The following is a 25,761-nucleotide window of genomic DNA, read 5'->3' on the forward strand; positions in this document are numbered from 1 at the left end:
TGATTTGATTACAGTCTAAGTATCTACATGGGGAACAAATGTTTAATAATAACAACTTCAATCTAGGAGAGAAAAAATAACAGCAGACAAATTCAGATGTGGAAACAGAGTGTAAATTTAACAGTGAGAGTAACTAACCATTGGAACAACTAAGGGTTGTGGTGAATTCTCTCTATCAATGAAAACTTCTAAATTAAGATCAGATTTTTTCTAAAAGATATGGTCCAAGAATTTTACAGATGTTCTATAGCTTGTGTTATACAGGAGCTCAGACTAGATGATCAGTGGCCCCTTCTGGCCTTGGAATCTATGAATCTAGGCCATAAGTCAGACCTGGGATCTCTTCCTGGCTCTGCCATTGACCTGCTGTGTGACCGTGCGCAAGTCATCTAAAGTCTGCCCTTCAGTTACCTCACTGGTAACATGGAGACAATACTTAATCTCCTTTGCAAAGCGTCTTCGGCTCTATGGATGAAAAGTGCTACATCAGCATATAATTTGATCAATGGGGAGTGATCACCTGCATAAAAACTGTAGCTGTTCCAGGGACTGATCACTATAAAGGCTCGCTCGGTCTTGTTCTCAAGGAAATAAAACCAAAGGAGCCAATAAACAATGATTTAAAAAAAAAAAAAGAGAGAGAGAATATTGGGTGATGTCAGGATCCCTTTCCTTCCAGAGGCCTGAAATTTGGATGGCTGATAAATACAGTTTCTATATAGCAAATTGTACAAAATATTTATATTGTATACATATTTTAAAAATCAAACCTAACCAATAACATTTAGCGTTCCCATGCAGTTTGCTTTAAATTTGTTATATCTTTTAGCAACCTTGAAATATAACATGTATATAATGTTATCATAAACCAAGATGCAATTAAAATATTCAAATCAATTTTATTGCCTCGAAGATATATTTTAACAAATGGAGAAAAGTCCAGTCTCTACAGGTAGGAAGTAAGGTGGGAAAATCTCCAACTTACAATACCAGGCCAGTTGTGTTTGTTTTTTTAAAAATGGGTTCTTGCAAGCATGATTTTGGAAAACTGATACAATAAAAATTAATGTTTTGAGAGTCCAAGGAATGCAGGATTGGTCCTTCAAAAATGCATATTTTCCTTGATACACTGAACTTTTGTACAAGGAAACTACTCATTACAGAAACCCTTTGATTGCTGACAATATTTTTTTTCTTAGTGCCATTTGTCAATGTTGGCATTGAGACCTTACAAAAGCTAAACCAAAAATTGATTTTTGCCCCCCAGGGTAATATCTATGGATCTTGATATATATCTGAATATAAAACAAACATTTCAAGGCAAAGTATTTGTAAAACTTAAAATACACAATCCTTTTAAAACATTACAGAATTCATAAATTGTCAAATTTAATACAAAGTTTTTACTTTTAAAAAATTGTTCTCAAAATAAATCCACAATCTTAGTGCACTTAAAGAGAAAAGATCAAAAGCATTAACTGCTATCTTTCCTTCCAGTGTAAATTAGAATTTAGAACCATTTATGTCTATTCTGAAATCGTTTGGGGTTTTTTATATGCTTATAGGGAAACCCTGCAACAAGTCATGAAAGCAGGCAGTTTCCAAGCTGATTAGTTTTCATCACAGTTAAATTAAGAGTATGAACCTTACCATTTTCTTTTGTACTAGGTTCCATCCTGGCGAATTTTTTGTTTTTTGTTTTTTTTAAGTCCAAGTCATATGGAATATATATAGCTGCCTTCTGCTTAATTCCACTGAATAGAACATCCTCTTTTTACCATTGTGCAGGTATGTCTGACACCTTCACAAGTGTTTGACTCCATTGCTTATAATACTCAGAAGTTGATGGCCCATTTTTTAGGACTGATTTGGGAGTCCTAAAAGAAGAGGCTAACTTTCTGTGATTTGCAGACAAAAACAGGGTCATTGTTTTAAACCAGGTAGATGAATTTAAAGTCCCTTTATGGATTTCAAGAGTTCTTCCATTTCTAATATCCTTCATTATCAGTGCCATCTTCAGAATCTCATTATTCCAACTCAATGTCTCCTGCATACACGGTAATCAGCAGTATAGCAGCAAATCCTGTTAGTAAACCAGCGTTCTGAATGAGGAAGAAGGTTAAATCTGTTCTCCTTCCAGTCACTTTCTCTCTCAGCATATTGCTCATCTCTGGGAACTAGAAGAGAGAAGTTTATTTTTTAGGTAACTGTTGCCATCTTGTGGTAGAATATGTAATTTAGCATCTTGATGGTGATTTTTATTTTGTACTTTATAGCTGTGTTTGGATCTTAAACCTAATAGAAAGGAGAGGTAGTGGTAGGGATAGGTCAAAGGGCCCATTTCACCAATGATGGGAAAACTGAAATAGTGGTCTATTCTCCTGTACTGTAATCTAGAGATGTCATCCAGATCTGAACCATATGACATCAGGAATCGATGGGGGTCCATCTACTAGGCCAGATGTTAATATAAGCAGCTACTGCCATCTTGCCAAGTTACACAATTATAATAAAAAGGATGTTGTGGTCTGTCATTTCAAGCACTGCTGCAGTCAGACCTCTCTAGGCTCTTTTGGGGAATGCAAAATAAGGATTGTGGGGCACAACTACAAACTAACACAGTGGAACTGAAACACCTAAGTGAGCTCTTAGATGCGTCATTGAGCTGGTGGTAAATCAGGGCAGAAAGGGCAATGACTCTGTGGTGAGATTTATCCCTTCACCTAAGGTACAAATGCACTAAAGGGACAGGTTCTAATAAAGGAAGATTGATGTATTTTTAATCAAACAGTTTCATGTAACAATAAAGAAGTATGATAATTCAACACACTGGACCAGAAGACTGAAGCAACATACTATAGAATTAGTTGAGTTTCCTAGCAGTCAATGAAGACAGTCATCAAAGGTGACAAGAGACCTTAACTCCCATGTCAACACTCCCTTTAACCTAGAGCTCCTCACATCCACGTTATCAACTATAGGCTGCTCTCAGGTTCCACCCAACTGTAGCCACAGACGGAACCTCTTATTCAATGTGGATAGGTATAAAGCCAACACAAAATTATATTACTACCATGGATGGACCACCATTTATTGCTAATGGTTATCAGAACACTTCCTCTTACGTAACAAGGCCAAGCTTTCTTAGTACGTTTCCACTGCACTCTTACGCAGCCAGATAGTCAAGGCACTGATGACCTAATGAGATGCTATAATCACAAAATATCCACTGCTAGTGATATTGGCTTCTAATCAGCACCTCCCTTCCAGCACACTGCCTCTACTGATCTCCCATGTTCTCAGGCCAAATAATACAGGAACTGTTGAAGGAATGAGACCAAGCAGCCAGTAGCTAAAACACACCTGAAGATCAAGGTCTCTGGAACAAGAAATTCCTTCAGACTTGCTCCAGTGTCCTACAGAGACAGCCACTTTTTCATCAGCTATAGTTAATGCAAAGTCTATGTCCATCTGAGCTGGAGTGTATATTGCTTAATTAAGCCTGCAGTGTATTCCCCAAGCTCCTCCACAAACTGTTGAAGAATGATCCGCCTTCTCTGACCAAGTTGCACTTGTGTGGAAGGAAGAAACAAACAAGCATGGAATAGATCAGTGGTTCCCAAACTTGTTCCGCCACTTGTGCAGGGAAAGCCCCTGGCGGGCCAGGCCGGTTTGTGTACCTGCGGCGTCTGCAGGTTCGGCCGATCGCGGCTCCCAGTGGCTGCGGTTCGCTGCTCCAGATAATGCCATGCCTCCCATAAGGACCATTCAAACAGCAGGAGATCCTGAACATAGTTCCTTCCCTATGAGTCACTCCCTATAATTCTGAATCATACTTCACAGCAGTGAACATTTAGGCTCTCTAATAACACAGGCTATTAACTCCTTCTTTGAAAAGTAGGTACCACCTACCTTGAAAATGTTGTTCTAGAACCACTCCCAAATGCACTGACCTGGCAAACTACAGGCAAATAATCTCTAACTTCCCTTTCCTTGGGATGGATTATTTATAAGCTGATCAAAGGCAGTTTCATAGCACCTAACAAGAGCCAATTTCCCAATCAGGCTTCAGCTGAGGGTATGACATGGAAATGATACTGGCTGTCCCGATGAATGTCTCTCTCCTGGCACTGCCAGTCAAACTTATTTTTCTTCTCTCTGCAGCAGTTGAAAGCTACATCATGAGATACTGCTGGACTGACTTAGTGGCAGTACCCCCAAATGTTTTCATCCTTCCTGACAGACCACACCCAGAGAATAGCAACTTCTGCAACCAAGGGCCTAGTCTCTAAAAGTTCCACCACGCTCGTTTCAACCTTATGGAATGTCTACATTAAATCCCATGGGGAAGATTCAGATGCTATTGCTTTAAATGCCAGGAGTATGTGGATGACACTGGGCTATTTACCCCTTTCCCCTCCCCTATAAACTATACCACCTCCAGCTATCCTGCACCTGAATAACATCAGATCTTAGATGAGGAGCAGCTGGCTGAAGCTGAACTCAGGGAAAAACCCAGGACTAATGCTAGTGGGGTACAGAGAGAGACTTCTCAGAACTAGACAACACCATCAATACATGGTGCCTACCCCACCATGGACAAAAGTGTGCAACCTAGAAGTCTGCATGAAATTGATACAAAATAACTGAAGCTTATTTCAACCTGCAATATGCCAGGAGACGATGCCCTATCCTGTGTGTCCAGATGACCTTCTATCATGTCAGACACAAACCTCTAAAATGCAGTGATCCATTCATTTGTGACCACCAGGCTCACTTATTGTAACCTAGGTAGTTGGGAATAAATCCAAAACCACTAAACTTCAGTGGTGCAGAATGCAGTTCACTTGCTGACAGAGACAGCCCAGCAGCTGCTGCTTCTCATCCCCATCCTCAAATCATGGCACTGGCTACCGTCGACTGTTGAATCAAGTTTAAACTTCTAGTCTTGGTTGGTTGTGGTGTTAGTTTGTTTTCTGCAAAGCTCTCAGTGAGGTGATATTAAGTCAGCTCAAACTGCCTCTCCCTTCATGACCTCCCAAGGCAAGTGCAATCCCCTCAAACAGGTTCAGTCTAGTGGGAGCAGAAGACTGTCTTCTCAGAAGTAAACCCATCACTGTGCAAGTCCTTCCACACACACACACACACTCTCTCTCTCACCCACATGTGCAAGTCATTAACAAAAGCTCTGCTCTGCCTGCTCTCGGAACAGGGGAGAGAAGAACAAGAAGAGAAATGAAGTTCTAATTAATCCTACCTGCTTCTAGACAGAGGAGTGTGAAAATCAGTAGAGAAGTGGAAAATCAGACCTCTGTATAGAGCACTCGAATAATTTTTTTTCAGATACAATTGTAATGGCCAACCTAAAAACAGAAGAGCAATGGATATGGAGACAGGGTGTTCTCTATATAATGTGTTTAATAACAATTGTTTTAAGTTGAGCTACTCTAAATGTAATGACAAAGGTGGTGTTGTTTTGGAGGACTTATGCTAATTAACTTCCTCTTATCTGATACACACAATATAATGCTAAGTCCCTATATTGGAAAAACATGAGTAAGATAAAGATATGAAAACAGTATAGAGAGCAAAAGTTATGTACATTGAAGCTTGCATGTGCATATTGTAAAAGTTACATAAGACAATGCTTAATGTTGAGTGAAGGAAAGCTAATGAATATGTAATGTGAAAAGGTACCAAGTGATCAAGGCTCAAGGCTCAGAAATACCAGACCAGAGACTTGAGACAACCATCATGAAATGCAGAAGAGCCTCCCGGTACCCTGGAACTCAGTAACTTGGGCTCCTACCTGTTCCACCTTATCTGTTGTTTGTCTGGCATAAATTTGATCAAATTATAAGTGACAATAATTCTGTCTGAATATGTATAAATTTGGATGGATTTGTGACTGTTTCCAACCTTACAAGAGGATTTTTTTTTAATACAGATTGCTGCTGGGGTAAGAGAATTTTTCTCCGGTCCTAGGGTGTTGCACAGTTGGCTAGGTGCACTAAGAAGGTTTTCACTTTGATATATTGGCTGTGACGTTCTGCGCCCCAAAGCAATATCCTGACACCCCCATATTTTTACCATGGTGATATAATTGATATGTTTTGTGCAAAGTATGCCTTGTAAGGTATCATTCTAAAAGTCTTGATCTGTTAAACATTAATATGCTGTTGGATTGTCTGTGTTGTCATTGTATCTGAAGCTATTAATATTGACTATGTACCAATATTTCAAATGTGTTTGCTCCTGGAATGACACCCACAAGGCAGTTTATATCCAGACTAGCCAGCACTTGGTGGATGAACCATCCAAGGTAATTGCCCATTAAGAAACACAATAGGCCATAAAATAAGCTTATCTTCACCTGGGCTTTCATGTGGATGCTTCAGCCAGTATGGGGGTAATGGCTTCTATGAGTCATTCAAGCATGCAAGGGACTCCATCTTATGCTTGTACTTTTCCATAAAGTGGGCTGGGCACTTTGCTTGGAACAAAAGTTCCCTCCACATGAAGGAAGCTATAAAAGGAGGAAGTGACATCAGTTGGCCTCACTTACAACTGAACACCTGGAAACCCCTTAGGAACAAAGACTGAACCAGGGATATAGTCCCAGGCTGAAGGGATTTCTAGCCCGTGTATGGAAGATTCGTGTACTGTGTGCACCATCAGGGTGAGACATTGCTTGATTCAAATCCTGTCTAGTGGATAGAGCTTAGACTGCGATTTTGTTTTACTTCTTGGGTAACAAACTTTGAACTGTACACACCTACTTATAATCACTTGAAATCAATCTTTCTGTACTTAATAAATCTGTTTTATATTTTTTACCTAAAACAATGTGTTTGAAGTGCAAGGGGAAATCTGCTCAGGAACAGGGGCTGGTGCATTGTCCTCTCCACGTTGAGGGAGGGTGGACTGGGAAATAAACTTATACTGGTCAGGCTTTTGACCAGGGCAAGACAGTACAGCTCTGGGCTCCTACGCTGGGGGGGACTGGTCGAAGCCTCTCTATTGTTAGTTCATGAGGGGCTAGGAGAAGCATTCATGTAACTGCAGCTGGGTATGTCTCTGCTTGTGTAGGGCTGTGTGAGTGCAAGACCTGGTGAGAACTGTAGTTTATAACAACCTCACAGCTTGAGGGGGGGGGCAAGTTAGTGAGACAGAGCTCAGCAGTACCCCACTTCCTGGTTGCACCCCAAGGAAGTCAGTCACATCCCCTATCGGGTTCAGAGGGCAGAATACCAAATTCTAGTGAATGAACCATTATTCAGTTCCCCTGTGGAAATGCCTATATTCCTATGCATGCATAAATAAATAAAATGAAATTGTATCTCACCATATCTGCCAGAGAAATGTACAGGAACATACCGCCAGCTATTGCAAAGATAATGTTAGGAGCAAAGTTGCTGCCCACTAATATACCAAAAGCCAGACCAATGTAGCAGGAACATGCCGAAATAAAGTTGAAAAACAGAGCCTGGTAGGTGCTCATTCCTGCATTTAGCAAAATGACAAAATCCCCTGGGGGAAAAAAAAGGGTGGGAGAGGACATTAAGTGATTATTTTCTGAAGGTTTGAAAGGAGATTTGTAACTTGTATGAAAGTTATAACTCAGCCCTCTTTCGTATAAATACTGAAGAACATTTTCAGTCAGCATTAACATGACTGACAGGTGAGTTAATGGACATATCTTACCCAGTTCATGAGGAAACTCCTCACATAAGATTGCTATAGATGTACTAAGTCCCTGCAGCAGAGACAGGGTGAAGGACGCACCAATAGCCAGACCATCAATGAAATTGTGCAAGGCATCACTCAGCGTGATCATCCAGGCAATTGTTCCAATCTCTGACAATGTGGGTCCCTTTAAACATTTAAAGCAGCTTTGGGTTTTCTCTTCCTGCAGAAAGAATGTAGCAATTATGTGAAACATTAAACAGCTGCAAAGAAGCCAATGGATTTCTTTCCCTTTTTTAATGTAGAGCTGCTAAAAGGTAAAGTACTAATTGTTATGAAGACCAAAGTTCTTTGTCCCCAGAGATTATGCTGAAGAGGTAGCTGCTGCACACGCTTTCCCACATCACTGAGTGAATACACTTTGGCCCAAATGGGGAGGGATCACCACTCTGACTGTGAAATGGCATCTCAGTGCCCATTTAGCCCTTGGTTCATCTGCTGAGACAAACACCACGGGTGAGAACGGGGATAGTGGATTTTACAATTCACACACTAATCCATGAAAAATTAGACAGAATACAAATCTGGGGTTCACATAGGGTACTAAAAAGCCATCACTCACCCTCCACCCCAACCACTTAATTAAAAATGGAAGGGGGCTATCATATTACCAGTCCCTCTAATTCTTACTTGAGCACTCAGATACCCTGCTGATGGGCACCTATATAAAACCCTAGATAGCCATCCAGGAGCATCATAGATTGTTTCACTTGTAAGTTTCGGCCCTGCAAGTCATGTCCTGGGGTTAAAATCCGTTTCTAAGGAGTGCATGTTCAATATCATTGACAGTAAGTAATTTTCACTGTGTTGCTGAATGGTTCTAAGTTTAAAAAAAAAAAAACAGCTTAGTGCAGAGCTGCTGAGTATGAACATTTAGGACTCACTCCTGCATCCCAGAGGTAGAAATAGAAGTCTGGCACCATGTAGTAATGAACCCCTCCCTTCAGGCAGATAAAAGCACAAAATGAACTGTCTCCTTTGAAAAATTTTTAGTTTCCTAGATGTTTACACCTACAATTTACAGTAATTGTCCTACTACATTTGTAAATACAAAAACATTTGTACATAAAGGCTCTTGGAAATCAATTAACTAGTGCTAGCGCTTGAAATGGATAGTTAAATATATACTGAAGTTACGGAAACAGCGCCCTTTCTCTTTAGCAAACTCTGTATACCTCAATGTAATACCATATTCCTCTGATTACAAGAGAACTACAAAAATAGTTGTAGGAGGTGTTTAATTATAAACTATTAAAGGGGGGTTGCTATGTGAAAGATAGAAGCTACTGAACAATTAAAATTTTATGTTAGTAAATGAGAATATAAAATACGGATTCAGATCTTACTTGTGCTGACATTGCTATATGTTAGTGTTGACTTGGCAGCTAACAAAGAGAGTATCACTGACTCTGCAACCTTGCCAAAATAACTTTTTCATATTGCTCAAGTGAGTCGTGAGCTGGCAGTTTATAAAAGCTTCTCTTCTTCCTAGATAAGCTTATACAACTAACTAACTGACAAACAATACATTAAATAAAACAATGTTCATACCTGAGCAGAGACCACACTGACTGTGTCAAAACTGAGGTTTCCATTAGGCTCTATTATGGCTGGATTTGCATAGCATGTCATCCCATTATTAGATTTCAATGGTGTGGGTGGATTACTCTTAGCCTGAGGAGGATTCTGTTCATGATTTTCAAAGTGAGTGTGGCCAGTCTAAATGGGGGGAGAAAAACAAAACAAAAAACCATAAAAATACAGACTGCAGAATAGGAATGTGTCTAAACACACTGTGCAAGAAAAATCAGCTTGTCCATTTGGATGGACATATATATGTTTGTGTTTATTATACTGTTAGACAGAACTTCCCAAACTGGTCAGAGGACCACTGGTGGTTCACAGAGCATTTGCTGATCATTAATGGAAAGCTTGCTCTTCACAAGGTGGTGATTTTTCCTTCTCAATTCCAGCTGTTAAGTTGCACAAAAGACAACTAAAAATATATTAGCAAGTACTGAATGTTCCTGTTCCATGTATGTAATCAGTATAAATTACCACAGGGAAGTTATGCAATTGTATGGACCATCTCCCTGTTGTAATCTTCAACAGCAGGGGAGATGGGGCTGAGGGATCTCCCAGGGAGAAGAGGAGGCACACCAGACAGTTGAGGTGTGATTTAAACTCTGAACAAGTTTGAGATGCCCTGCTCTGAGAGACATCCTGTAAACAGTACATGAGCACACAAGGCAACAAATACAGTGTGATAGGGGGACGAAACTGAGAGCTTGTGCAGAACCCACAATTCCTGTTAAGGTTTCTGCACTGGAACATGGAGGGGATGTGGGGATATTGGCAGTGAGGTGAAAGCACAGTCAGTGTGGAATCATTAGGCCAAAACCTTCATGGACGGGAGTGTCTGGCTGTATCCACTTCTCCTCCTTACACCCTACAATATCTGCATAAGTGCTTAAGGGAGGGCTCCAGGGTAGAATGTCCTTTATGTATTTCCACCAGGCAAAACCCATTCATTCAGGTTTTGCTCACAGGATTTGGTCCTTGAGGGTGAATAGAGTGTAGCCTAGTGATTAGAACAGGAGATGGGAACTGGGTTTCTGGGTTCTATTCCCAGCTCCGCTTGTAATTCTCTGTGTGAGCTAGGTTTAGTTACTGAGCCTGTCTGAGCCTCTGTTTAACCAAGTATCTCAGAGGGGTGTTGTAAGACTGAGATCCATGTAAAATATTGTATATCATCAAACTACCAACTATCTAATAAAAATGTAACAGCTGTTTAAAACCAAGGCTCAATTTTGTAATATAAAAAAGCCTACTGGTAATAGAACTTGCTGAAATATACCAAAATACATCGGTCCAGTTAGCTACCTGGCCATAGGTCTTCAGTATCATTTTAAGAATCCTTTCCACAAAGAAGAGAATATAGAATCCACCGAACACAGCTACTGCTTGCTCAACATAGTTGTCAGTTTTAGGATCAAATCCAAATGCCTAGAAGAGAATGTAACAGCAATTCAGGTTAATCAATCTTAATACACTTTCAGGAAAAAAAAAATACACTAGTTGGACTGGATCCTGTGAAGGACTGAGTGTCTCCTACCACCCATTGGCTTTCATGGGTCCTAAGTTATTACTCAAACCTAAACTTTTAAGTTAGGCCATCAGTAATTGGGCTGATGTATTAAAATGGTACAATTTACAGACAGAGTGTAGAAGTCACTCACAAAAGTCTCTCCATTTATTTCAATAGGCTTTGTTCCCAGTAAGCAATATTTACTGTCTTAGAACCATTATATATTTGGCAACTAGTGTTTTTGTTTTGGATGCTGCATGCATAGAAAATAAATCCTCCCCTTCCAAATAGTAATTTCGGTACACGATAGTCATAGGTTAAAATGAAATACTGACAAGTCATTTTAATTACTAGATGGTAGAATGTTGCAAGAACAAATCTCAAACACAATTAATCCAAATGTGTGGAAAATTATATATAAACGTGTCTGTTTCTATAACCTTTTTCCACAACAGGTAATTTAAATGTATTTCTCTACATGTGCAATTTTGATATTGGTTTGCCATTATTTGATGTAAGTTGAGTCTCTTGACCCATGATAGAAGTTTCTTCCTGGCTCAGGTTTAGTGGGGATTTTAGCTGTCCGGGAAATACCTGTTTCTTCCTCAAATACTGTTATTTTAATGGGGGAGTGGGGAGGGCACAAATCTGCTTGCATGAGGACCTGTCAGGATACAGACTTTAAGGGGAATTTTACCTGTGTAAGGACAGAGTAAGCAGAATTTGGCTATAAGGGCCTAATTTAACCCTCAAAGACGCACGTGCAACTCTCATTGCCACCAGTAGTAACAACATGCATTCTGAGGACCGAATTCAGTTATAACACTTTAGCTTGCCCAAGGGATCTGAAGTAAATGCAATAAAGTAAAAATTACCATGCTGACTTTAATACCTAAATTGTCAAAAATTGAATCAAGTGCCTAGGAAAATAAGGCCCAAAGTCTGAGTTTCACTCCTAAGGGCATATGAACTTTTCCATGTGCCTGATTTAGATGCACAAAACTTATTGTGCTGGCATGTGCACGTAGATATCTAAACCAGGCATACACAAAAGTATCTGTACAGTCAGCAAAATACCTATTGGAAAATGTAAGTCCAATATTTAAAAAACCCAATGGTTGACAGTGCATTTTTTAAACTATTGTATAAAATCCCCTGATGCAGATTAACTTTCCACTAATATTTATTCAATGAACTGAAATAAGAACTGGAAGGACCTTGGTCCTGCTATGCGGGCAGGGGACTGGACTCGATGATCTCTCGAGGTCCCTTCCAGTCCTATAATCTATGAATCTATGAAGCACTTTGATAAGTGACAATAAAAGTTGCCTGTTTTCCTGGTGGATACCTCTTGGGTCTGAGCCTACAAACACTAACTTGAGAAGACCCATTTCTGTCTGTGGGACTGATTGCATTATTAACAGTTTGTAAGACAAGGTTCCATTATTGTTACTTCTTGCAACAATATTACTACACAGTGAACTACAACAGACATTCCTAAGCCTTCTACCAGTATAGCCACAATACAATACAGAACCTGAACAAATTGATGACTGTTGTAATTTTGTTAACTTCAGATGTATTGTAATGTATTTTCCCCTTTCTCCAGTGATGGAAGCATAGTGTAGTGCAGTGGTCCTCAATCTCTTCCAGGCCACACCCTCATGTTACAATAAAGTCGGGGGGTTCCCCACCCATCTAGCCACAAAGACAGATGGTAGTCAGGCCCCCCTGAAATGTGTTCACAATTCCCCTAGGGGTCATGACCCACATGTTGAGAACCCAGGCTATAGTGCACTTCAAAAATGACAACACTTTGGAAATGGATAAGTGCCACAGCCAGAGAATGAATACCCTTCCTTACCTCTGGAATTAGCTGGAAAATCGCATTGGAAAAGAGTGTCCCAATGGCCAAGCCCACAAAATAGGTTAAAATCTTGGGGAAATATGGCTTCTTCAAGAGAGGAGTTAAAACCAATCCAAGGAGTGATGCCAGGTTGATGATAGTAACGGCAAGGAACCCAAACCCCCAAACTGTGAATGAGAGCACAACAGAAATACCAAGAGTTTTAATATCATATACAATGTATTTTTAACAGATGAATTAACATGAATATAAAAAAAATTGTTCACAAATCAGTTTTGAACTGCATTTGATGTTAGAATTTACAAATAGAAAAATCATAAAAAGTACAGTGTAACTTTAAAGGAGCTGACCTGAACCCACAAAAACAAGGAAACCAAAATGCTGGAACCAGTCACATCAAGGATTGAAAACACACTGGGGTCTGAAGTTCAGGATTTGGTGGCCCAGATTGTCAGCTGATGCAAATCAGCTTATTCTGAAGTAAATAGAGAATCTTGCCCTGCTATATTTAATCTGGGACTAATGCTTAAAAGCTAAACCAGAGGCCAGTATAGTCATGACATAGGAATAAGACTATCTTTCTAGCCCCCATGGCTACATTTGAATATCATTTGCCATTGGAGAACGGAGAAGCAGCCAGAACACTTGTAGGTCCTTTCCTCACAGATCTCTAGGGTTGGAAGGCTGCAGTGCTTTTGTATCTCTCTGTCCTATCCACCACAAACAGAGAATGGAACTGGGCCATGAGGGAGAGTGGGGGTGGACAATTTTTTTTTTTTTTAATTTCTTGTGAGTAACCATGTCTCTGGGGTTGATGCCATTCTCTGTAGACATCCAATGTCGTAATAATGAAATAAATCAAGGAAGGTGCAGATTCTCAGCTTGTGTAAATCAGTATTATTTGTTTAAATTAATGAGCTATGCTAATTTATACCATTTTGGGAATCTGGCCTTGAAAGTATTGAATATTTATAATTTACAAAAATAATCTTGTGCTAAGGCCTTGTACAACTGGAGCAAGTTTTAGTGAATAGCATATTTACACAGAGAAGGTTTAAACTACTCCTAAAATAGGTTTAATCAAATATTAACATATTGTCCGTGTGTGAAGCACTTTGGCCCTATAAACCCATGCTACACCCACATGAGGGAAATTTACATAGAAAACACCATGTGGTTCATGGTGTGAAGCTTCCAATGCATTATTCCCTCCTGAAAGGCAATTTGACTTACAGAAGGGAAGAAATCTATGAATCTCTGAGGAATTCATGCAGAGATCCAGCCCGTCTCTTCTCCTCTACAATAGCACAGGACACTTATGGCCATGAGCTAACCACCCTAAGCAACAGGAGATAGTACCACATATAGCAGCTGCCTCCACAGTATGACTCTTTGGCCTGATACCAATCCTGAAATCCATTGAGGCCTCTAACATGCAGTATTTGTGTAGAGAGGCATCTGTGCATTCAGAAAGAGGCGGTTATTTTCAGGTGGACTTTGCTTCCTCCCATCAGCTATTTTGTGGGAAGGGATTTTTCTGACAGATTCTGCTTCTCTGACACCCTGAGTGCTATGTAGCTGAAAGCTAATGGGGCTCCCTAAACAGAAGTGCAACAACTCACGTGAAAATGAAAAGCCAGACAAATCTCAGACATAAGAAAGTGACACTAGCAGGTGGAAGAGAAGATGGATCATTAATGACAGAGAAAGAGAGAATTTCAGATAGTTCAGAAAGTAGTACTAGACTTCTGAATACTGCAAAAATTGTGCATGAGTAAAGTGAGAAGAGCTTCTTTTAAAGACAGATAAGGGTAGAATGAGGCTCAGAAAAGCTTAGTCCCATGAGCATAATTTCAGGTGACAAAAAGCAGAGCCATAAATGTTCCAGAATCTGCAGGGCAGATTTTGTTATATGCAATGTGAAATTGTCAAGAAGTTTATTGTCCATGCATATCAAAAAGTTTTGCCTGTACCCAAACTTGCCTCTTACCTCACCTTTAAAGAAGTTCTATGGTATAACCACAATCAATTTTCTATATAAAGGGCAACAGAGTCCTGTGGCACCTTATAGACTAACAGATGTATTAGAGCATAAGCTTTCGTGGGTGAATACCCACTTCGTCAGACGTATTCACCCACGAAAGCTTATGCTCCAATACATCTGTTAGTCTATAAGGTGCCACAGGACTCTCTCTTGCTTTTTACAGATCCAACAAACATGGCTACGCCCCTGATAGTTTTCCATATAAACTGCTAATTCTACCATAAAATCATCCACAAACAATAATCACAGTCAACATTATGTTGGACTATATGAGAGCAGCTGGATAATCCAGAAAACTGTACAGTATAAAAGCTGCTTTGAGTTCTTCTTTGCACTGCTGGAGTGATGCAAAGATGACTTAGCGTAGGCCAGGGGTCGGCGACCTTCAGCACTCAGCCCATAAGGGTAATCCACTGGCGGGCCACGAGACGTTTTGTTTACGTTGACAGTCCACAGGCGGTTTGCCATTCCTGACCACTGTGATTAATTGTCAGCCCTAATACGGAGCCGAATCCCTCACTGCACTGGACTTGCACCAGGCTGAATTGAGTTTATTTTGCCTATGTGGTGTCAGTGTCCAGATTTTCAAAGGGAAAGGAATGTACATGATGTTATGAGAGGAAAGTGAAACCTTATGCAAACAATTTAAAAGCCTAAATCAATATTAACTAAAGCTTTGATTTTTATCTGTACTAAAAATAAACAAACATACATTTGGGTTCTGTAATTACCACAATCCACACAACTTTTGCTTTTACTATTTAGGATCATTATAAAACTGCCTTTTCATTTTGTATATGGTCAGCTCCCCTCCATTAGCCTGTGCACTACAAATAGTTTAAAGCAAATTTTTTAAAAAAATTAATTAAAACCTGTTTTCAGGTCTAAAAGAAACTGGGTCAAGAACAATGATCAAGACACATTAAATTAGGACAAACATTTTAAAATTATGATTGTTTTTAATTTAATACTATCCATTTTGACAGCAAAAAACAGGATACATATTAATACCTACAAGTCAATGTAGAAAGACAGCAGAAAAACTGAGGTCAGAAAATATAATAAGAAAATTAGGTTAATGCCAGATTGCTAGAAATGTGCTGACTGTAGAAGATTCTCTAGTAAGAATGATCATGCATTCATAATGGCACTCATACTCTCTCAGAATAACCGAATATATTGGTGTAAACAATGTTGTTGGAGTAGCCGTATTGGTCCCAGGGTACTAGAAAGAGAAGGTGGACGAGGTAATAGTTTATTGCACTAACCTCTGTTGGTGAGAGAGAATGGTCCCTTGAAAAGCGTTAATTATTTATACTAGACAGTCTGTTCCACTTTGTATTTAGCTGTGACACTCTGAGTTGGTTTCCCAGAGGAAGAGCTTGAAATCTCGTCTCTTTCAACAACCAAAGTTTGTCCAATAAAAGATATTACCTTGCCCACCTTTTCTCTAGAATTTAACAAGATGGATGACCTTTTTTGAAATTCTGGCCCCACATTTCTATGTCCTAATCTTTTGATACTGGAATGAAGTATTGTTTCATGATTTTATTTATTATCTTATGTTTGCTCTGCTCAAACAAGGTGAGTGTTCAGTGGATAGTTAATTGTTCTTTATTAGGAAACTTAATACAGGAGATGAAATTATGTCCATCATTGATTTAATAAAAGCAGCAAGAACATAAGAAATACTGCCAAATGTTCCTGAGATGCTGAAAAAAAACAGGAGATTTAAAAAAAAAAAAAAAAAAAAAAAAAGTGTTTTTAGTGACTGTTATCTGGATGTTTAGGGTTCACTTGTGTTGCATGTCGCATTTTCAAGTTTTTCCTCTGCAACCATGAGAGCTAGAAACTTACAAGGGAGGGAAAGAAAGAATGAACTGAGTTTCTCACATAATCACATGTTATCAAGAGCTGGTGCTTCAAGAAGAATACCAATTACTAAAAAACTCATGATAAAATTGCAAGATTTAGCAACACTGCTGAAAATATTTTGTTTTCATTGTATTTTCCAGAGTCAGATATGTAAAAGTATATTTATTATTAGAACTTGATCTAGCTTAAACTATCCTTGGCCTTTTATGTTACTCAAGCCCTGGAAAATTGCCAGTTCTGGTTTTATACTGTAGCAGGCCATCCTATATAGAGGAAGTCAGTCTACCAGGAGAGCCCCCAAACAAACAGCCCTAGAGCACCAAACTTCAGCATGCTGTGGAAGGCAAAGGTAGAGAATTCACACAATAATCTTTCCCCCATGTTCTAACTCCCAATTCTCAGGTCCTTCAACACTCCAGTTATAGTAACCGTGCATGAGTTGTTCTGATTCTGTCCTATATGATTGTGGGTGGCAGCCTGGATAGGATTAGGCCTTTTTCCAGTCACCAATTTTTTAATCTTCTGTAGGCGTGGCTCCCTCCATGGCTAACCAATGTATAACTGAAGTCAGTCAAGGAGAGAAGTTTATGCCATCTGTTGGCTGCAAACTTCCCATTGGCATCATGGGAGACAAAGGGCAACAGCTAGAATATCCTGAGCTCCCTGCCTGAAAACATAATCCAACCAGTCAGCGAGAGCAGTGATTCAACTTTTTTTTCATTTGTGCACCCCTTAAAAATTTCAAATGCTGGTGGGGACCCCTTTGGAAATCTTAGCCATGCTTTGCGGCCTCCCAGGCGTCTGCAGGTTGAGAACCACTGAGCTAGGGAAGACAGCAACTAAAATCTTAGGACCCTAGCTCTTTTATACTTCACCACCTGACTTTAGTAAGTTAAGAAGGGACTCTTCTCCCTCTAACAAGCAGATTCTAGGAATGTATTTAATGGACTATCTGCATATCTGAAAAGGCAAATGGTTATCTGTGGTTATCAGCTGGTGCAGAGTGTACAGATCTGCTCTGAAGAAGCAAGGGAGGGGGCTGCATATGATGCCTTGGACACAGGAGTGGCGCCGGGGTTTTTGGCGCCTTAGGCAGGGGTCCTTCCGCGCTCCCGGTCATCGGCAGCAATTCTGCGGTGGGGGGGTCCTTCCGTGCTCCCGGTCTCCGGGGCACCTCGGCTGTGGGTCCCAGAGCGAGTGAAGGACCCACTGCAGAATTGCCGCCAAAGACCCAGAGCGCGGAAGGACCCCCCCGCCACCGAATTGTCGCCCCCCCCCAAATCCTGGTGCCCTAGGCGACTGCCTAGGTCTCCTAAATGGAAGTGCCAGCCCTGCTTGGACAGGCAGAATGCCTCAAAGCATCACCTGTTGGCTGATGTAGTTCTGCAGCTCCCCTCCCACCACCATTACTCCTCAAAGAGGCAAGAACATGATTTTGCCCATAGTGTATTATCAAATAGCTATATGTGCAGTACTATTTATTAAGCATACAACCCATATGGAAAATAGGTGTGTGTTACATGCTGCCTTTTAGCATTTTCTCGGTTTCCAAAGCAGCATTTTCATTCTTAGTAACTACTGAGTTACAGGCTTTGTAATGAATTTTGGAATTTAAAAAAATATTTGGGCTTCTAAAATGTTCTGTATTTCAGGCCCCTGTAATACAGGGTAGGGTAGGAGGCCCCTGAAGATTTTCTGTAGTTCGCAGGGGCCTCTCTTATCTGGTCACTGGACACTTGACGAGTTGGCAGTCAAAAAAAGAGAGATGGTCACAACAGCATACAGGTCAATTATGGGTCATGCTTTAAATGTACAGGCTACTTAACCCACACTGCAAAATAATATACTTCCTCTGCTCTCTGTCTAGATACTTAATGGCCCGTATCAGGATATCGGAGATCCTACTGTGTATGGAATATAGTTTATTTATTATTAAATAATGCAGTTCAGTAACATTGTCTAACAGCCAGAAAAAGAGGCAACATTTTCCAAGTACGGAAAAAAAGCCTGTCCTCAGACTCTGACAAGTAGAAAATCCAATATAATTTTGACTAAATATTTACATTTACCTCTGCCCTTGGTCACGGTAGGAGAAAAAATGATTTGGTTATTTCAATAATGCCACTATTTTATGTCAATATTTTGTTGATTTGAATTATTCTTTGCTCCAGCTTTGTGTGTGTTTATTATTATTTATATTATGGTAGCATCTAGAAGACTGACCAGGGTCCCATTGTGCTAGTCGTAGTATGAAAAATATCACAAAGATAGTCGCAGCCTCACAGTGCTCACAATCTAGGATTATAAGATGCAATGGGTTTACTTTTTAAGTAAGTGTTAAAAAAATTAATATCCTTTCCATATTTAAAATTAAGCTTGTTTTGTTAATTGCATTATAACTAAGATGAAAAGTCATGGTAAATGGAGATCATGGATTTAATGAAGTCCTAAGCAGCATTAGCCAAATGTTCATTTTATTTATTTTCTTTTATAGCACCCCTACAAAGCACCTGTAATTCAGAATTACATATATTTAATAGTATATATTAACAACATTAATAAATACTGTTATAGGTCTATTGATAAACACTACCATTGGCCTGATCCAGCATTCCTTGCACGCTCAGAACTCCCATTGAGCTCACTGGATGTTTTGGGTATGCAAGGAATGCCAGAACAGACTTGATATGGGGTTGGAGAAGAACGTCTGGAAAAAAAAAAATAATAATAATAACTGATGAATTTCAGGAAAGCCAATATGCAGAATTTTGTGCAAAAGGTAATGAAAAATCTCAAAATGTGTACAATTCTGCAAAAGTAAATGTTCTTTCTAAAGCAATTACTTTTCGGTGTAGACAGATTAGAAGGGGTTAAGTGGGCAAAAAATACCCTGTTGCATTATTGTTCATTATTTCATGCAGGAAGAAAAATAAATGAAAAGAGTAAGATGAAAGTTAGCCACAGAACCCAAAGGAACACTGTCAGCGTGAGCCACTGGTATTAAAAAAAAAAAAAAAAAAAAAAAAAGCAAAGTGATCAAATATATTCCTACAGGTAGAAAGAAGAGATTGAAATCTAGCAAATGCTTATGGAAAAGTCTTTTTGACTTCTCCCACCATTAAATTTGCAAGTTCTACTGCAAATCTGCACAGACGTTCCTACAATGTTTTCGTAGACAGCATTGAATAATAGCAGCTTTTAAGATGGTGAGCCACAGCAGTCTGAATGGCCAGAATTGAACTCATATGGTTAGTTCACATGATTTTAAGAAGAGAAGTAAAGGAAAGGTTCTCCCTTAAAGGGCCACTCAAATGGAAACGTCTCATAAAATGGGCAGCATTCTATTGGGTCAGAGTAATGAATGTCACACCCAATGGCAACAGTTGTGGTAAGCCAATAACAAAAATTACAAAATAAGAAATCTAACAAGAACAAAAAAGTTGGGGCTCTTCTACTCATTCTTTTAAAACCTAGAAACAAACAGTGATAGCAATAAGATCCAGGGTTAGTTAAAGCGTGGCCCGGGGGCCAAATAAAACTCCCATTGTTATGTCTCTCTCATAACTGACCTCAGGTTTAGTATGGAGGCATGGCACACAGAATCTGCTGGTCTCCGCATGCAATGCTCCATCTTGAGCCAAGACCACCAGCATGCATGTTAGGACATGCAGTTTCCTACATTAAGGCTGCAATCCATTCTACCTCATAAATTAGGACCAGATTTGGGACTCCTGGCAAGTTGTCAGAATGGACCTCATCTAAGCAAAGTATGGACACTTTGTAAACTCTTTCAAACTTGGGTGCCTACGTCGGCACTTAAGCACCAGAATAAGTGGCCTGATTTCAAAGAGGTCACAAGAGTAACGGGAATTGTGGGTGATCAGCACCACTGAAAAACAGAGAATTCATTTAGGTGCTTTCATATGGATTTAGGCACCCAAACTTTAAAAGGATTGACCTTTGTTGGTTTGGCTTTTGTTTCAACTTGCAAGAAATCTGAGCCAAAGAAAGAAACTAACAATGAGCTCTATGGGCAGGTCTTCACTAAGAGGGGGAGGGTGGGTCGATTTAAGATACTCAAATTCAGCTACGCGAATAGCATAGCTGAATTTGACCTATCTGAGCTGACTTACCCCGCTGTGAGGACGGTGGCAAAAATCGACCTCCGCGGCTCCCCTTCGACGGCACTTACTCCCACCTCCACTGGTGGTGTAAGAGCGTCGATTCGGGGATCGATTGTTGCGTCCCAACGAGACGCGATAATTCGATCCCCGAGAGATCGATTTCTACCCGCCGATTCAGGTGGGTAGTGTAGACCTAGCCTATGGTTAACAGCATACCTGCCTCTGCCTTGGACTCATAAATTATGATGATTTGATTGGGAAAGCTTCCTCATTCTAAATTCTATTAAATAGCTACTAATGCCATCAAAATTACTATCAGCAATGATACTAGTGTTCAGCACAGCATAAAAGCCTACAAGAACAACAAATTACTGCATAGCACTACACATTATTTTGCACTAACACCATGGTAACGCCTAGGACTAGTTGTAAGTTCATTGGCTGCTTAAGAGAAGATGGAATTTTCTTCCATAGAAGTTCAACACAGGTGCTGCCACAGAAACTATTGTGAAAATGTTCTGGCTTCTCTCTCTCAATCAGTGTTTGTTATTTTTAAGAGATGAAAAGTGTGCTAGGTGCCTAACAGAACAGGATATAGGCTCTTACTCTGAAGACCTTACAGTCTGAATACAACAATGAGGGTTATCAACAGACACAAAAGGAGGAAGAGGAAAGATAAGGATAACACTAAGATCACACCCTTACTCGGTAAGACATTTACACATCTCGGCCTCAATTCTGCAGACACAGATGTTCTGCTTTTCAAAGCTAATGCACACCTGCTCACTGATGTGGAGTTGCAGGTGCTAAGCCCTTTTAAAAGAGAGGCCATTAAGTATTCTGGAAACATCACATTGCTTTTGCTATGTCAGGATCAGAGGCCACAGTTGATTCCATTAGGATAGCTGGTTTTGCACTTATTTCCTTCCCCCTTACATTTCTATGTATTATAATTATTAATTTTAGAGTCAGAAAAAAGGGATTTAAGAACAGGCTTGAAGAGACATTCCATGCACAGTGGGCAGCATGGAAGAAGGCACAAAAGCAGGAATAGGAAAGGGACAGATACAGAAAATTTCCCTGGGAAGGATACCCACTGACTCCCTTAAAATAGCTTTGTTTCCCTGACCCCATCTGCAAATGACAATTCAAATATCGACTCCTGTAAATCTTAATGGGAGCTGCCCATCTAAAATGCAACACATTTAATATTCACCCTGTAAAGTAGGATTTCTCCCTGCAGTCACCAAGGCCATCTTCTGCTTCAGAGAGTTATCAGTGAAATGGCTCATATGCTTTAGTGCATAAGCCACCCTCTAACAGAGATGGTTAGGAAGAAGAAACTTCCCTCTATGTGCAGGCTATTTCATAATTGCCTACAGGAGGGTTTCTTGCAGTTTCCTCTGAAAGTATCCATAAATTAAGCGGAAACAAAATGGACACAATTCATCTCAGCAAATCCTACTCCTGTTCCATTATGAATGAAAGAATATTAGCTACCTTCTGAAGGAGTCGGTTTAGATTTGTTCTTGTGCTTTGATGAACTATCACAAGGGTGAAAAATCAGCTGTTGTAAGACAGCTGGACATATTGCAGAGAAGCTGGAATTTGTTATCTGGCTGTTGTTTGGAAAACCATGAAGTGAAAAGATGTCCTCACCAGACATGCACTGAAAAAAATGAATAAAGATTATTAAGATGACATGAAATTAAGAGGTGACAGATGACAAATAAATGCTACACTAAAAACCATGATTGTTATGCAGTGAAAATACAGGGCGGGATTTTCCAAGTAGCATACTTTGCACATTCCTAATTTGTGCATGAAAACACCATGACTGTGTGACTTGAAACCACAATTCACATTATAAATCAATGGAACTTGTTTCTAATTCACCTAGGTGCTTTTGAAAATCTTGAAGTCTGTGTATTTATGACCAGTTAGCCCATAGCTTGAAATAACATTGAAAATACTGGCTCACAGTATATAAAACTAGTCTAACAACTAAATAATTAAATCTAAAAATATTTAGGATACCATTAAAATCTCAATGACAACAAAGCAACAAATGATAGTTACTTCAGCAACTGTTATTCACATAAATAAATATTTCAAAACACATGCTGTTTTATTTGTTTCGATAAACTTGAATTAGACTGTCCTAAGTGGACCTACTGTACGTTGTATCCAATGTTTTTTTTAAATCCATTTCACAGCACTGACTGTTACAGAACAAAATCAGAATACATTTACTTTAAAAAAAACAACATTCCATTAAGACAAGTACCTCTTGCTCATTAGCCCCTTAGCTTAGGACAAGCCAGTAGCTCCTGTGCTAGCATGCATATATTTTGCTTTAGTATGTCAAGCCAGGAATTCTTTTCAACATACAGCTAATAGACAGAAATCTTGATTTAAGCTGCACAGATGTGAATTGTTTGACAGTACACAAATAATTTATAAGCCCTTTTTATTCACACATTTTTCTATAATGACCAATATGTGAAGTAGTTCTTCACTGGAGTATACACATGAAAACAAAAAGTTTTCACATACCAAGGACAAGTCGTGAGACAACAGGTGAAGTCAAGTGTTCTTTCCATACAAGCTTTGAATAATAGTCAACCTAGAATGTCTCAGTGTTGGGGCTTAGAGGCATTTTAGGAAATATATATTAAGGGTCATTCCCTTGCTCCTGTCAAATAATTTTGTTTAATTCTCTGCTCAAACCACAACAACTACAGAATGAAATAATGAGTCTTCAGGTTAACAGGGCATTGCTAGAATAACTTAAGATAATGGGCCAGATTTTCTGCTGGGGTAAATTGGAGCTGGTCCTAATCATTTACTTCAGTAATGCTGCATTCATTTACACTAGCAAGGCATTTGGCCAATAGTATTCAAAAAGGTGAAAGACTTGTACACACAACTGGAATGTGACTATTTCTGATTAAACTTGCAGCAATGAAACCCTCAGACCAAATTCAGTCCTGGTGAAAGTCTCATACTTCAGCAGAAGTACATCCACAATATTTTTGCCCATCACACCTAATAACCCAATTAAGGAAAGCATCCTTACTGAGGACAACACTTAAGCATGCGCTTAAGCACAAATCTTATTGAAGTCACTGAGGCTTAAGCACAATCTTAAACAAATGCTTTAGGTGTTCTCCTTAATGGGACCGGGGGGGGGGGGGGTAGGGGGTGACTTAAGGACATGCTTAAGAACTTTCTTGAATTGGGGCCTAAAATTAGTCTTCTAAAATGACTTTCTGCCAATGCATTTAACAGACTGTATTTTAAGAAAGTAAAACAAAGTTTGCTGGTTGTGTAGACTTTATTAATTATTATTATGACAAATCAATCAAGTATTGCCCCATGGAAAAAAATAAACAAACTGTACTTAAAACTATTCATAGTTTTAATCATAATTATGTCAGAAAATTAGCCTTGGAAACAAGTTTGTCTGGGTTTTGTAGGACAGCAAGTTTTCTTCTCAGTCAGTGTTAACATCCTAGTTTCCATGGTTATAACAACCACAATTCAGTGACATTAAAGAGTTCTGCCTTAGCATTTTAATGCCTGGTCTTACTTTTGATGTTCTCACTCATCTCAATGGAATTATTGTACATGATCAGACAATATTGTATGTGGTCATTCACAGTACATCTACACAGCCCACAGCAGCGAGTCTCAGAGCTTAGGTCAACAAACTTGGGCTCCTGCTCCAGCGCTAAAAACATCTGGGTAGGTGTTGCAGTTTGGGCTTTGAAACCCACCTTCATCCTCAGGCTTCAGAGCCCACATTCCAGCCCGAGCCTGAACGTCTATACTGTTTGTAGTGCTGTAGCATGATCCCAAGTCTATAAACCCAGGCTTGCTGTTTACATGTTCCCTATGGTTCAAGCTTTTTAGAGTGAATCTCTCTATTCTGTAGTCTGCACTGGCTCCAGGTTTCTAGTGTGCACTCCACAGGCTAAAAGAGTGCAAAATATATAACAAGTATCTACAACATGTCAGAGAGGAGAGTTTCAGTATAAAGTAGTGGTTCTCAAACTATGGTCTACGCCCACTAATGGACTACAAAGCCCTTTTTGGAGGTCTGCAGCATAAAGCATTTGGAGAACCAAGCAGGAGAGCATTCGGGTTTGGGAGAGTAGGTATCCATTAAGAGGAACACAGAACTAAAATGATGGATAACCACTGGCTTGAAGTATTATAGCAATCTCCACAGAAAGCACATCATGTCATGTTACTTAGGACAGCAGGTGAATCTTTCTAGCTCTACAAACTGCTTTAAGGGCATCCTTATAGTAATAGTGAAACTAAACTACTTAATAACCGTTATGAAGTCATGAATTTTAGCAGGAAGTTTCCCTAACGAAATGAAAGCTTTCAGATTTCCCTTCAAGGGAAACTTGCTAATTGAAGCATACTGTTTGTCACAGTGACACAGTACCTAGGGACATTATTAAGGAGATGCTCTAAGTAGGAAGGATTAAATGTTTGGTAAACATCGATTTCACCACATACACAAAAACAGATAAAAAAATTTCCATTGATAATTGAAATTTATAGAAGGGCAATAAGAAAAATGTTGCTTAAAGAACTCAGAGTTTGATGTAAGAGTTTGAGGTTTGTGTATTTTGACATGATGTTGACAATTTGTATTTTATCAGTTGTAAAGCTCTAACTTATTGAATCTCAACATCTGTCATTTAATTATTGTCTCCCCCTCCCCCACAACAGTGAAAATTTAAATTAATAAAAATTGAAAAAATGCTTAAATTAAACATTGATATTATCGGTTGAAATCATTTAAAAAAAAAAAATCAAATTCTTCCAAGCCTTGTTATAAGTTAGTAAGATTAAGGCTTGGAACTCTGGTTACATGTGATTAAAAAAAAACAAACAATGCCTTTGGCCAGTGGCTAATTTAAATGTAAGGGGGAGATATAAGTAGGAGAGTTTTTATTTGTTTTTTTTAAAGAGAGAAACAAATACACATTATAGTTGC

General features: G+C 39.3%; 1 protein-coding gene across 4 annotated transcripts in view; it reads right to left on the bottom strand.

Annotated features, from left to right (window-relative positions):
* Positions 1 to 879: 879 nt before the first annotated feature.
* SLC39A8 (solute carrier family 39 member 8) overlaps positions 880 to 25,761 on the bottom strand; it is a 41,441-nt gene continuing 16,559 nt past the window's right edge. The window contains exons 3-11 of one of the 4 annotated variants that reach the window (XR_008445029.1): positions 22,245 to 22,413; positions 12,699 to 12,868; positions 10,630 to 10,752; positions 9,298 to 9,465; positions 7,705 to 7,909; positions 7,346 to 7,530; positions 6,374 to 6,526; positions 5,258 to 5,363; positions 2,089 to 2,177 (exon numbers count right to left, since the gene is read on the bottom strand). Coding sequence is in view for 1 of the 4 variants with exons in the window: in XM_054029175.1 (XP_053885150.1) it covers positions 2,028 to 2,177; positions 7,346 to 7,530; positions 7,705 to 7,909; positions 9,298 to 9,465; positions 10,630 to 10,752; positions 12,699 to 12,868; positions 22,245 to 22,413 (1,170 nt within the window). In the remaining 3 variants the exon portion in view is untranslated. Of the gene's footprint in view, positions 2,178 to 5,257; positions 5,364 to 6,373; positions 6,527 to 7,345; positions 7,531 to 7,704; positions 7,910 to 9,297; positions 9,466 to 10,629; positions 10,753 to 12,698; positions 12,869 to 22,244; positions 22,414 to 25,761 lie in introns of all 4 variants that reach the window. The other 3 variants (XR_008445031.1, XR_008445030.1, XM_054029175.1) reach the window with 3 other exon arrangements.

Source organism: Malaclemys terrapin, chromosome 5 (genome assembly GCF_027887155.1).
Source record: "Malaclemys terrapin pileata isolate rMalTer1 chromosome 5, rMalTer1.hap1, whole genome shotgun sequence".
In the NCBI taxonomy this organism is placed as follows: Eukaryota; Metazoa; Chordata; order Testudines; family Emydidae; genus Malaclemys; species Malaclemys terrapin.